At 42.6% G+C, this 12,866-nt stretch overlaps 1 protein-coding gene across 1 annotated transcript; it reads left to right on the top strand.

The window, feature by feature from the left end:
* Positions 1 to 372: 372 nt before the first annotated feature.
* POLR2M (RNA polymerase II subunit M) lies at positions 373 to 10,183 on the top strand. Its single transcript, XM_002717710.6, has 4 exons — positions 373 to 614; positions 2,544 to 3,203; positions 6,091 to 6,295; positions 9,007 to 10,183. Exons 1-4 carry the CDS (start codon positions 502 to 504, stop codon positions 9,148 to 9,150), a joined length of 1,122 nt encoding a protein of 373 aa, XP_002717756.2. The 5' UTR covers positions 373 to 501; the 3' UTR covers positions 9,151 to 10,183.
* The last annotated feature ends 2,683 nt before the right edge of the window (positions 10,184 to 12,866 follow it).

Consider the following 12,866-nt stretch of genomic DNA (forward strand, 5'->3'; position numbering starts at 1 on the left):
TGGGAATATTTGCTCCCATTTTTGTGCCTCTGTTTTCCTATAGGCAAAACTGGGAATTATGAAAGGTTTTCAAAATTTGTATAGATAGCATCCTCATCACCTCTGTTGTGGATCTTTGGGAGAGAAAGAGAGAGAGAGTGAGTGTGTGTGTACATGAATGTGCCTTATCCTAACTCCTACCGCTTCTGAATACACAGGTGAATGGCTGCGGAACGTCCCAACCTGCACACACAGCGAAATCCCGCCAAACCCAGGCGCTGACGTCATCCCCCAGAACTTCCGCCCCTTCGCGCTCCCCCGGGCGCCCCCTTCTCCTGGTCCGTGTTCGTTTCCGGCGTTTCAATAAAGCTCGATTCGCCTCGAAGAAGACTTGTTCTTCCGGGAAAATGGCGACTCCCGCTCGTGCCCCGGAGTCGCCGCCAGCCGCGGATCCTGCGCCAGCGGCGGGGCCTGCTGAGGACGCCGAGTGCCCGCCGCCTCGCCAGCCTCAGCCCCCGCAGAATGTCCTTGCTGCCCCGCGGCTTCGAGCCCCAAGTTCCCGAGGACTTGGGGCAGCGGAGTTTGGTGGAGCTGCGGGAGATGTTGAAGCGCCAGGAGAGACTTTTGCGCAACGAGTAAGCTGGGGTCCCTCCGAGGCACAGCCCGACTCCTAGGGTTGGGGCTCCCGGGGACGCCCCCTGCCTTCCACCGCCCCGCTCCCTCCACTGGAAGGTGACCTTGCCTCAGTGCGATTCGTTTCGGTCCCGCGGCCTGCAGCCGCAAAGCCACGCCACGTTCCGGCCGCTGCTGCTGCAGCTCGTGGGGGTGGCTCGTGTCCCCAGCGGCTGCTTAGCGTGGAGCTAAGCTGGTCCGCCAGCCCCTCGTTGGTTTTGTTTACTCAGTTCCCATGTCGGCTTTGAAGGGAAAGCTTGTGTCCCAGATAACCCTGTTCTCCCGCCCCGGGCCTGGCGCCGAAAATCTGTTGCCAGTTTTCTCTCTCGATCCTTTCCTTACGGGAACCGGTGAGGAATGAGAAGAGTGAGATGTAAAGAACGGTTTCTCAGGCCGAGAACTTGACTCCCATTCAGCTGGCAGACGACCCGGATGGTTAGCAGGGGCGCGAAATGACAAAAGGGGTGTTTGAAGGGCAGTTTCGTGTTCAGCAGCTCGGAGCAGGATGGCTTGACGGACTAAGAGGCGGAAGACCCCAGGAGGATACTTTTAGAGAGGTTTCCTGCAAGGAGGTCGCAGGAAAGTGAACTGGGACGGCGGCCGGCCGTGGGATTGGCAAAACTTTGTCAGGCAGGGATTAAGATGGCTGAAGTTTCCCATGTGTGAGGAGAGCCACCAAGAGAAATAGAAAAAGTGAGGGGAGGGAGTAGAGGCAAGGTTGATTTGTACTTCGAGTGCATGGAGTTGAGAGGAGAGCAGGAGAGAGGGAAGGGGAGGTGGAGGGGGTTGGGGAAATTGGGGAATCTTGAATGCACTGAGTTGTTCATAGGTAGTTGAAACTGAAAGCATGAATGTAATGTCAGAGGAAAAAAAACTACTAGAGGGTCTCAGATGTAACCTCGCCCCTTATGTATTGTATGGCCGAAGAAAAGGAAATTAGAAAAGAAACTTATGTCACTTCCAAAAAAGCAGTCACTTGAGGGTCTTTGTAGTAGACAGGTGTTGCTGTGACATTGTGAGAATGGCAGTGAATTAACATTTGGGTGTGAAGATCTCCTTATACTCTTATTTAAGAGCTGGGCATGCCAAAGAGCTCTTGTTTTTCGTGAACACATGAGCACACATTCCACTTCAGAGCCAGGATGGTGTCACACATCATGTGGCTTCTGGAAAAGTTCACCCTACCCCTGTGAGAACTTGAGAGGGAGGTGGTAAATAACGCTTTAGTAGTGTTGTTGGAATAATTCTGACTCTGCAGGCCCATTCCCCCAGCAGGTTTTGGAGATTACATTTTAAAAACTATGAATTTGGGGGATATCTTGTATGATAATCACACAGGTTAAGTCTCCCCTATCTGAAATGCTTAAGACCAGAAATGTCTCAGATTTTGTTTTTTTTTTTTTTTTAAATTGTCTTTAATATTTGTATATTCATAATGGGATATTTAGGGATGAGACCCAAGTCTAAACACAGTTCATTTATGTTGCATATGCTCATAGCTTGACTTTTAGACAGGTTTTTATTGTACCTGCATTTTGACTACAATTGTCACATAAGGTCAGGCATGGATTTTCCACTTAGAACATCATGTTAGTGCTAAAAAAATTTTCAGATTAGAAGTGTTCAGCCTGTATTCTTCAAGTCCTTTTGCCAAGATTCTAAATAGAAGAGACAGATGAGGCCTATATTCTCTGTTCTTCTATCCACTTGTTTTCTAAATGTATTTGGAAAATTGTTGTATTGTTTCATTCCTGTTTGGGAGCTGGTAAAAATCAGACATTAACTTAAAAATCAGTTTGCTCCCTTGGAGGATGGTGCTTTGTCTGTTAAGTGTTACGCCTCAAGTTTAAAGCCATGGCCCTAATGTATACCTGTTCTTTTCCATTTGACAGAAAATTCATTTGCAAATTGCCCGACAAAGGTAAAAAGGTCATAGACACCGTTGCCAAACTGAAAGCTGCCATTGCAGGACGTGAAGAGGTTAGAGGGAAAAGTGAACTCTTTCATCCTGTTAGTTTAGACTGTACGCTAAGGCAAAAAGCAGATGCAGTTGATGTGGACATACATAAGGCCCAGAATTCTGACCAGATACTTGCTACGTCATCACTAGTTCCTGGCTGTTCCTCTGTAGATAACGTCAAGTCATCTCAGACAACCTCACATAAACAGGGACTTGTACATCCTCCTCACAAAGGTGAGGAAGAGACTCCAGAGGCTGAGGACCCAGCGAACAAGTGCCCAGCTTCCAGCAACAGCAGTGCCAGCGTGCTTTCCTCGGCTGAAGCCAGAGAGCATCTCCCTCAGCATAGTGTTTCAAGTCAAGTGGAGGACGTTTCCAGCAGCCTTGACAACCTGTTTATTGATAAGTTGCAAAGGATCACAATTGCAGACCAGAGTGAACATCCCTCAGAAGGATACACGAGGACTGAGAACTTGACTGAGAACGTGACGGGCTTTGGGAGCGGGACTCAGAAGAAGCCTCATTACATGGAAGTGCTAGAAATGCGAGCCAAAAACCCACTGCCCTTACCACATAAATTTAAAACCAATGTGTAAGTATCGTTGGAAACATACTAGCACAGGAACCTAATATTTGTTCTACCCCCAAACTTGGGAGGCTGCCATAAGCACATTTGGCTTCCTTTGAGTGCTGCTTGTGGTTAGAGATGGGGCATATTATGGAAGCAGTGAGACTAGCCTCACTGGAAAGAGGATTCTTGTTGAAAAATACTTTTGTTTTTAAAGCCAAATAATTGAACAGATTTTATGTTGGTGGGGGAGTATTAAATTTCAGGATACTTAGCCAGTATTTCATAATAAACAGAGCTAAGGAGAGAATTTATTGATTTTTTTTATTAGAACCAGTTTCTGGTTACTGCTCCCCCTTTGATTAGTCTGTAAGGGCAAAGCAATGCAGGAAGTGATGGACTCTCAGCAAAATTGTACTTGTACTTGTGTGTTCATGCTATATGTAGGCCTCTGGTGCTGTGAGGACACAGTGAAATAGTTTCTGTTACTCAGTCTAGGATGCTGATGAGGAATCAAGGTTTACATACCTGGTGAAAAAAAATCAAAGTATATAATAATAGTTTCAGTGGGAAGGGAGAAGAGAGGAGGATAATAAACTGTGAAAACAGATTCAGGCAGCATGGGCAAAAACCTTGCTTCTGAGTTTCTTGCCATTGTTTGGTTTTTGAGATCTCCAGGAAAAAAACCTCTTTAAGAGAAAATAGTAGGTAATTACTTGTAGCAGGTGTAACGTCCAAATCGGCAAGTAGTGGCTGGTTCATGCCTGTTTCCAAAGATGGAACATCAGATCCAAACTCAAACTATCACTATACTACTTTGAAAAACAAAATCTTTAGCTAAAAATATCAAAAAGGTGGTTTTTTTGTGATTTTATTATTATAAAGGGACTTGAATGAACTTTCAGCTTTATCCTACCTCACTCTTTATTTGTTTTTAACATCAAATCATCTTATTTCTGGTGTGTAAGAAACTAAAACTTTAAATTTTAGTAATAAAAAGTAATCTGTGAGTAATCTCTCATCTTGTATGCAGTGAGGTATCTTTCTTCATTTCTATAAGGACATTTTAGAAAATCTAGTCAATAAATAAAAGATATAATGATCCTGATTATGTATTATGATCTTGTTGGGAGCAAGAGAGAGATAAGGAAATAATAATGAGGGCCTCTGAAGGTTAAGGAATTTAAAGAGAAGGAATTTTCTGTGCAGTTAGAAGAGATCAGGAAAAGCTAGGCCTTGATGAGTCAGTAGGCCATAAATAGGCAGGGAATGGGTGGCTTCCATGTGTGAGCAGTGCCTGGGAGTTTGGACAGTGGATGAGGTTGTGTCCTTTGGCACCTTCTCCGCTTTCCTTTGGCTTCAGAGACAATTTGAATGCCAAAAGCTGCCTTTTATCTACTTTTAGTCTAAGTCTTGCTAAAACTTTAGATTTGTGTGGCATGTTATCTATAAAACATGACCACTTGGGTGTCTGTGACAATTCAGGTTTTTCATGTACAAAGTGAAACTCCTATTTATATCTAAACTGACTTTCCTCCCATAATCTCTAGGTTATAGTGCTGCCATATCTCTCTGCCCCATCCCCTCTACTACCTCCCAGGTGTCTTTTCTTTATATTTGCTAGCTGTGAAGATCCACATAATTTATTTCCTTAATCTTCCATCTCTATAAATGTTCTTATCTTCATCCCCTCCTGTCACAGTGAAGGTTTGCATCTCTTTTGAGCTATAGTTGTGGACTGTTCTTGCCTAGAGTCTTAACTCCCAGTTGTGCTTCTCCACTCCTGCCAGAATCAAACTTGTAATATGCAAATCTCTACCAGTTATATAGACTGTAACTCTTCCTTGTGATCTGGGCCCAGCCTACTTCCCAGCCTTCTCTTGCCTTTTCTGGCTTTTCCATCCTCTTACTTCTGTATGCTGCAGCCATGTTGCCCCTCACTCCTGGTGCTCGAGTGCTCTTCTCCCCCTGTTACATGGTGAGCACTTATTATTCCAAGGCTGTTCAAATTTCACTTTTTTGAAACTGGCAAACTCCTTGTCCCTTGCTAGAACTGGCCGCAACTGTGATAGGATCTGTGGTATTATATTTCACTGAAACTGTTTACATGTTTATTTTCCTCTTATGGACAGTAAGCCCTATAGCCAATGTTCTTTGAATGAATAAGTGAAAAACATAGCTTGGATTTGATGTAAGATTTTTTTTTTTTTTTTTTTTGACAGAGTGGACAGTGAGAGAGAGAGAGAGACAGAGAGAAAGGTCTTCCTTTGCCGTTGGTTCACCCTCCAGTGGCCGCTGCGGCCGGCACACTGCACTGATCCGAAGGCAGGAGCCAGGTACTTCTCCTGGTCTCCCATGGGGTGCAGGGCCCAAGTATTTGGGCCATCCTCCACTGCACTCCCTGGCCACAGCAGAGAGCTGGCCTGGAAGAGGGGCAACCGGGACAGAATCCGGTGCCCCGACCGGGACTAGAACCCGGTGTGCCAGCACCGCAAGGCAGAGGATTAGCCTAGTGAGCCGCGGTGCCGGCTTGATGTAAGATTTAAAGAGGGAAGGAAGAGGAAAGAGCTTGTGTGTGCTGTATGTATATACTCCTTGACCTATGATGGGGTATGTCTTGGTAGCGCATCATAAATTAGAAATACTACACCTAACCTACAGAATACCGTGGCTTAGTCTAGCCTACCTGCAGTGCTCAGAACACTTATATTCACATACCGTCGGGAGAAGTCATCAACATGTGCCTGTTTTATAATATAGTGACTACCTCATGTAATTTATTGAATGCCATACTGAGAATGAAAAACCAAATGATCGTATGGATGTACTTTACCATTGTTAAGTTAGGAGCTCACTTGCTCTATTAATGGGAAAATACCTGATTGTATAAGGTAAGTTTTCCCTCCTTTAGGTTACCTTCGCGACAGAGTGATTCGTCTAGTCACCGACAGCGGGGAGAGTCTCCTGTTGCCTCAGAAGAGCGGCGACGCAGGGACAAGCAGCATCTTGATGACATCACAGCAGCTCGGCTTCTCCCACTTCACCATCTGCCTACACAGCTGCTCTCTATAGAGGAATCTTTGGCACTTCAGAAACAGCAGAAACAGAATTATGAGGTATTTAGATTACTAATTTTTTTTCTTGTCTGTATGTTGATAGGTCAGAATTTATTGCAGGTAGTCAAGAAGGAAAGAATGCAGTAGAAGGGGTTAGGTGCTAGAGAAATGGTCAGCCATCCCATTGGCCATCAGTCATGTGCCTTTAGTTTACAAAGAGTCACAAAGTTGCTAAGACTTCTGGGAAACAGCTGGAGGTGATTAAGTCTCCCTCAGTATTACAAAGTGGTGATTTGCCAGGAAACATGGGGAGACTACTGCACAATTTTACATCTTAAAGCCCATTGCTGTACCACTTCTGTTAGGATAGGATAGCATTGTTCCTTTGTCTTTCACCTTCTAAATTAGATTCATTGGTAGAATCTAACCCAGAATCAGGGAACTGTAGCTCCCTGGCTTCCGTCTGTACAGTACCAGGGGAGTGCCGAGGAGCAGTGGAGGATAGCAGGTTGCCAACAGATGGTGGGACACACTGCTTACAGCATCATCCGCTTTTAGTGACTTAGTGTTAGGTAGTACTTTGTCCACTGCTCCATGTGTTTGACATAGAACTTTAAGTGGATGTTGAGAATATATGTATAGATTAATGGGATGGGAGAAAATGTGTGTAGACTATAGAGGGAATAGAAAATATTGATATACTTAGTGATAATTTGAGCTTCCAGGGAAAGTATCTTGTCTTACTTCCTAGATATTGCTTAGCTACATCCCCATCAGGTGCTGTGCACTAACTAATAGAAAACTAGGCTCTACTCTCCCTTCACTTTTCCTTTTTTTCTTTTTTTTAAAGATTTATTTTATTTATTTGAAAGAGTTACAGAGAGAGAGGTTTTCCATCTGCTGGTTCACTCCCCAGATGGCCACAACGGCCAGAGCTGAGCCGATCTGAAGCCAGGAGCCAGGAGCTTCTTCAGGGTGTCCCACACAGGTGCAGGGGCCCAAGGTTTTGTCCCATCTTCTGCTTTCCCAGGCCATAGCAGAGAGCTGGATAGGAAGCAGAGCAGCCGGGACTAGAACCGGTGCCCATATGGGATGTAACATTGCAGGCGGCAGCTTAACCTGCTATGCCACAGCGCCGGCCCCTGTCTTCACTTTTCTTAAAAATTCAGTTGTCCTGGATTGGTATTTTTGAAGCATTCTTTTTTTTTTCTTCCCCCTCAGATTTATTCATTTATTTGAAAGGCAGAGAGAGAGAGAGATCTTTGATCTGCTGGTTCACTTCCCAAATGGCCACAACGGTCAGAGCTGAACTGATCAGGAGCCAGGAATTTCTTCCGGGTCTCTCATGTGGGTGCAGGAGCCCAAGTACTTGGGCCATCTTTTACTCCTTTCCCAGGCACATTAGCAGGGGCTGGATTGGAAGTGGAGCAGTCAAGATTTGAACCAGTGCCCATATGGGATGCCAGCACTGCAGATGGCAGCTTTACCTGCAGTGCCACAGCGCCAGCTCCAGCACTCCTTTTTAGTAGTCACTTGTTTTCCCTTTTGGTGCATTAGAAGTGTCACCTACTTAGGACTGCAACATCAAGGAAATGTTTTTAAATTGTCTGTGGAATCATAAATGCCATCCTAAGATGTTTTTAGGTTAAATTAAACCCTGCAGCTTGAAATTAGCTTCCTTGCAAGAGACATTGTAGTTGCTCCCACTATACTTACTCTTAATATTCCTGGCCTGAGGGGAAGACAATAAAGAAGTTGAAGTGATAAAGGAAGAAGGAAGCATGAGAAAAGGGAGGAGCAAAGCCAGGAATGAGCATTGCCACCTGCCAGCAGTTGGTGGTGAAGCCCTTGCGTGTGTGCAGTAAGCACATCACCAGTGTCTAAAATTTATTTGGGCTTTTGTTGGATACTTGTTTCTGTAGGACTTTTTTTTTTTTTTTTAAAGATTTTATTTATTTATTTGAGAGGTAGAATTACAGACAGTGATAGGAAGAGACAGAAAGAAGGGTCTTCCACCTGCTGGTTCACTCCCCAAATGGCTGCAATGGCCAGAGCTGCTCCGATCAGAAGCCAGGAGCCAGGAGCTTCTTCAGGGTCTCCCACAGGGTACCGGGGCCCAAGAACCTGGGCCATCATCTTTCCCAGGCCATAGCAGAGAGCTGGATTGGAAGAGGAGCAGCCGGAACTAGAACCAGTGCCCATGTGGGATGCTGGTGCTGCAGGTGGAGGATTAACGTATTGCGCCATGGCGCTGGCCCCTCTGTAGGACTTTTCTTGGATAGAGGTAGTCATTTTTCAAGCATTAATTTCTTGATTTTCATTGTGCTATTGAAGTATAACTCTCAGGCCTAGAAGCTAAGATTTAATCTAGGGAGGAAGGCTCTGTCAGGGAATTCAGTACAGCATTGGAGATTTTTGACATTAGATAAGTCTCATTGTTTTGTATGTATACATGCATGTGCCCACAGACTTAATGTACCCATATTTGTAACTGTTGTAAAGTTAATTTGTAAAGAGGTAGGATATTTCAGTGCATTGTTGTTCGGTAGTGGACATCGGTTACGACAGCCAGCAGGCTGATAGGTCTCAGAAGCATTGCCCTTTGTATCTGTGGTGGGGTGCAGCCATCGGGCTCCTGCCATTGCTGCAGAGACCTCCAAGTGGGGTGTTACCGCCTCTTTTTTTCTGAGTCTGTTTGAAGAACTTACCATTGAAAAATTGTAAGGAAAAGTGTGAATGTGTAACTTTTTCCTTTCCCCTTTGTTTTAAAGGAGATGCAAGCAAAGCTCGCAGCACAAAAATTAGCTGAAAAACTGAATATTAAAATGCAGAGTTACAATCCAGAAGGGGAGTCTTCCAGGCAATACCGGGAAGTAAGGGATGAAGATGATCAGTCCTCCGATGATGAATGCTGAAGATGGGCATTGGGATCATCTCCTAAACCTCAGGCTGTTGAAATGTCATTATCTCACATCCTACTTTGTAAGCATCAAGATCAGTGTCAGACCTTGTTGAGGGAAAGAATTTTGTGAAGTTACACAACGGCAACTGTGAACAAAAGCCCAGTTTGTCTTTCAGATGACTTTCATGTGCTTGAAGTTTAATATTTGAAAACAGTATGTAACCACATTGTATTAAAGTTTTGCAGTATGTTGTGCATTGGTCTGATATTTGAGTGTATGATAAAACACATTTTTTTTCCTTTAAGCCAAATGAAAGATAATTTTATTTTTTAATAACTCAATCAAATAGGATTTATTACATGTCTTTCAGTGAAACACTTAGTTGTCCCAGGCAGCTAAAGTAAATTAGGAAGACATAGTTCCCTGCTTTTTTAAATAATGAAAGGATGAAGTCTGGAGAATTATGCATGTTTGCATGGAATTACTGAGATACTGGGTTTGAAATACCTAGGAAGATACTCAGAAAATTCTTAACAAATGTTTGTTTCCTTCCGTCTCACCTTAGGAAGAATGTTACCTTTCCTCTGATCAGGAATAAGTACTTTGAGTACATGCTGGAAGGTGGACGGTCTTTATAGGTGACCAGGTTTGCCTGGAGTACTATGAGATACAGGAAAAGTCCAAGCCGACTGTGCTTGCTGGGAGCAATAGCTCTTTTGTGTTTCACCTGATTGGAGTTCATTGCTCTCACTCATGATGGGTTCATTGTGTAGGACACTAATGTTTGGTAAGGAAACCAATAATTGTTTTTTAAAAGTTACAATTGTCAGTGTATTTTTTTTCTTCAAAGAGACATACATAGGCTGTAGAAACCTCAGTCTTATACACACACACACACACACACACACACACGTGTTCATGTCCTTTTAAGTGATTTTATGGTTGTCTCCAGAGATTAATACTTATGTTACAAAAAAAATTGTCTAAAATGTTGAAGCTTTTAAAAAATGTTGAAAGGAAAAATAAAATATTAGAGCAACTTAAACACTCATGGTTGTATTTTACTGGTATTTAGTTAAATTTAACTTCCTACTACAAAAGAGTGTTCATGTATGAGATTTGACTGAAAATATGTTTGATAGGAAGGGCTCAGTTCTATTTCGTACGCTTCCAGTTGTGGTAACTGCTCTCTGTCTCCCCTCTCCTCCTGGAAAAGCAGATGAAAAAAATGTACTGAGCTAACAGTCATAACTGTTTTTAATTTTTGTAAGTAATAACATGCTTTCACATAAAATTTGACATTCCATGTCAGTAGAATGAAATACACCTGTTATTTCTGGAAAATTTGGTGGTTTGCAAGGGCTCACGTGCAGGTACTTACAGTGTCCTGTAATCCTAACACCCAGACACAATCTGAACATTTCACTGTTTGATTTTGTACTTTTCTATGTATAGCCATACACATACTTTTTTAGATTTTATTTATTTATTTTTTTATTTATTTGACAGAGTTACAGACAATGAGAGAGACAGAGAGAAAGGTCTTCCTTCTGTTGGTTCACTCCACAAATGGCCACTATGGCCAGCCCACTGCGCCGATCCGAAGCCAGAAGCCAGGTGCTTCCCCTGGTCTCCCATGTGGGTGCAGGGCCATCCTCCACTGCACTCTCGGGCCACAGCAGAGATCTGGACTGGAAGAGGAGCAACCGGGACTAGAACCTGGCGCCCACATGGGATGCCAGTGCCACAGGCGGAGGATTTAGCTAAATGAGCCACGGCGCCGGCCCCAACCATACACGTGTTTTTTAAAAACGCGTCATCCTGTACACTGTTTCATAATCTGTGCTCTATGCATTGTATACATTTTCCCATATTAGATATTTTGCATTTTAGGTAGCTGCAAATTGTTCCATAAAATGGGATGCCATAACTTTTATAATCATTTTCCTCTTTACAACTTGATTGTTTTATGTAATCTATAAACAGTGATATAAAACAGCATCTATAATCGCATCTGTTCAAAATAACACTTCCAGAAGGTACATTTCTAGAGGTAAAATTGCTAGGTGAAGGTATATGTGTTTTTTTCGATATTCAAGAGTACTTCAAAAAGCTCATGGGAAATGCATATTTGTAAAAACTGCATGGATTTCAAAATTTTTTACACGAAAATAAACGTATCTTTTAATTCCACTTTTCCTTGAACTTTTTGAAATATTCTGGCAGGTCATTCCAGAGGTTGTGTCCATTTAGATTCCCACTAGCGTTATCTTAAACTCTGAGAATTAAAAATTACTAAAAATATTTGCAGATTAAATAATTACAGAAGGGGGCTACATTTAAAATTTGTGATTACTTAGGGAAAGCTGAATGTTTTTTCATGTGACCATTTATATTCATTTTTTTGAAAATTGCTCTTAACATTTTTTCCTGTTCTCACCTTTTTTCTTGGTTTATAAGTTCTTTATGGCAAAATTTTTTATATTACTTGCTTTTCAGTGAAACTTGTGCTGTTTCTATATTGAAGTTTTTGTTTTTAGGCGTCTACCTCTGTGTGTGTACTTGAACATACTCTAACTAATCCCAAAAGATATTCCACTTTTAAGACATTTTTAATTCAAAAGGAATTTTTATCTTCCTTATAATCATTTAATATACTCAGCTTTATAATAAAAATTAGATTTATTTTGAAGCCTTGTAGGAGATGAGGATTTAATTTTAATTTTTGCAGTTTCCAGTTGGTTCAGAATCATAAATCACTGCTTCTCCCTCTTGATTTATAATGCTATTTTTTTTTTTTTTTTTGGACAGGCAGAGTGGACAGAGAGAGACAGAGAGAAAGGTCTTCCTTTGCCATTGGTTCACCCTCCAATGGCTGCTGCGGCCGGTGCACCGCACTGATCCGAAGGCAGGAGCCAGGTACTTATCCTGGTCTCCCATGGAGTGCAGGGCCCCACTGCACTCCCTGGCCACAGCAGAGAGCTGGCCTGGAAGAGGGGCAACCGGGACAGAATCCAGTGCCCTGACCGGAACTAGAACCTGGTGTGCCGGCGCCGCAAGGAGGAGGATTAGCCTAGTGAGCCGTGGCGCCAGCCAATTTATAATGCTATTTTAATAGAATATCAAATTCCTATGTCTTTTGTGTCTTGGACCTATTTCTGAGAGGCTTTCTAATTATTTATATTCTATCAGCAGGAGTTTAATTGATGCCAATATTTGGTAGTACAGTCATCCCTTGTTCTTTTATTTGTGAAATATACGGAAAAGTATATAAAATGGATAAAGGAACATTGGTGCAGTCTAGAACTACACAGAAGCTACTGCTGGCACTCCATAAACTCCATGTGTCCAGACCCTCTTGACGCTCCTGTCCTTTGGAATTGACAATCATCCTGAACACGATAGTTCTACACTCTCCGGGAAAATTATTTCACCAGTTATATGTGAAGAATATAGTCTGTTTTGGCCACTTTGGACTTCTCTAAAAATGGAATCATTATGTAGGTTGTATGTAGTGTCTTTCACTCAATGTTGTTTGTAAAATTAATGTCACATGGAGGTGTGATTTATTTTCATTGCTATATAATGTGCTATTTTGTTAATATCTGCATTTATTCTATGTGATGGACACTGATGGTATTTTCAGTTTTTGGCTATGGTAAGTAATCCTGTAATAAGCTTTGTGTGCATAGACATGTTTATGTAAGATACACACAGGAAGAAATTGT

This window comes from Oryctolagus cuniculus, chromosome 12 (genome assembly GCF_051225735.1).
Source record: "Oryctolagus cuniculus isolate XC-2025 breed Fujian yellow rabbit chromosome 12, ASM5122573v1, whole genome shotgun sequence".
Taxonomy (NCBI): domain Eukaryota; kingdom Metazoa; phylum Chordata; class Mammalia; order Lagomorpha; family Leporidae; genus Oryctolagus; species Oryctolagus cuniculus.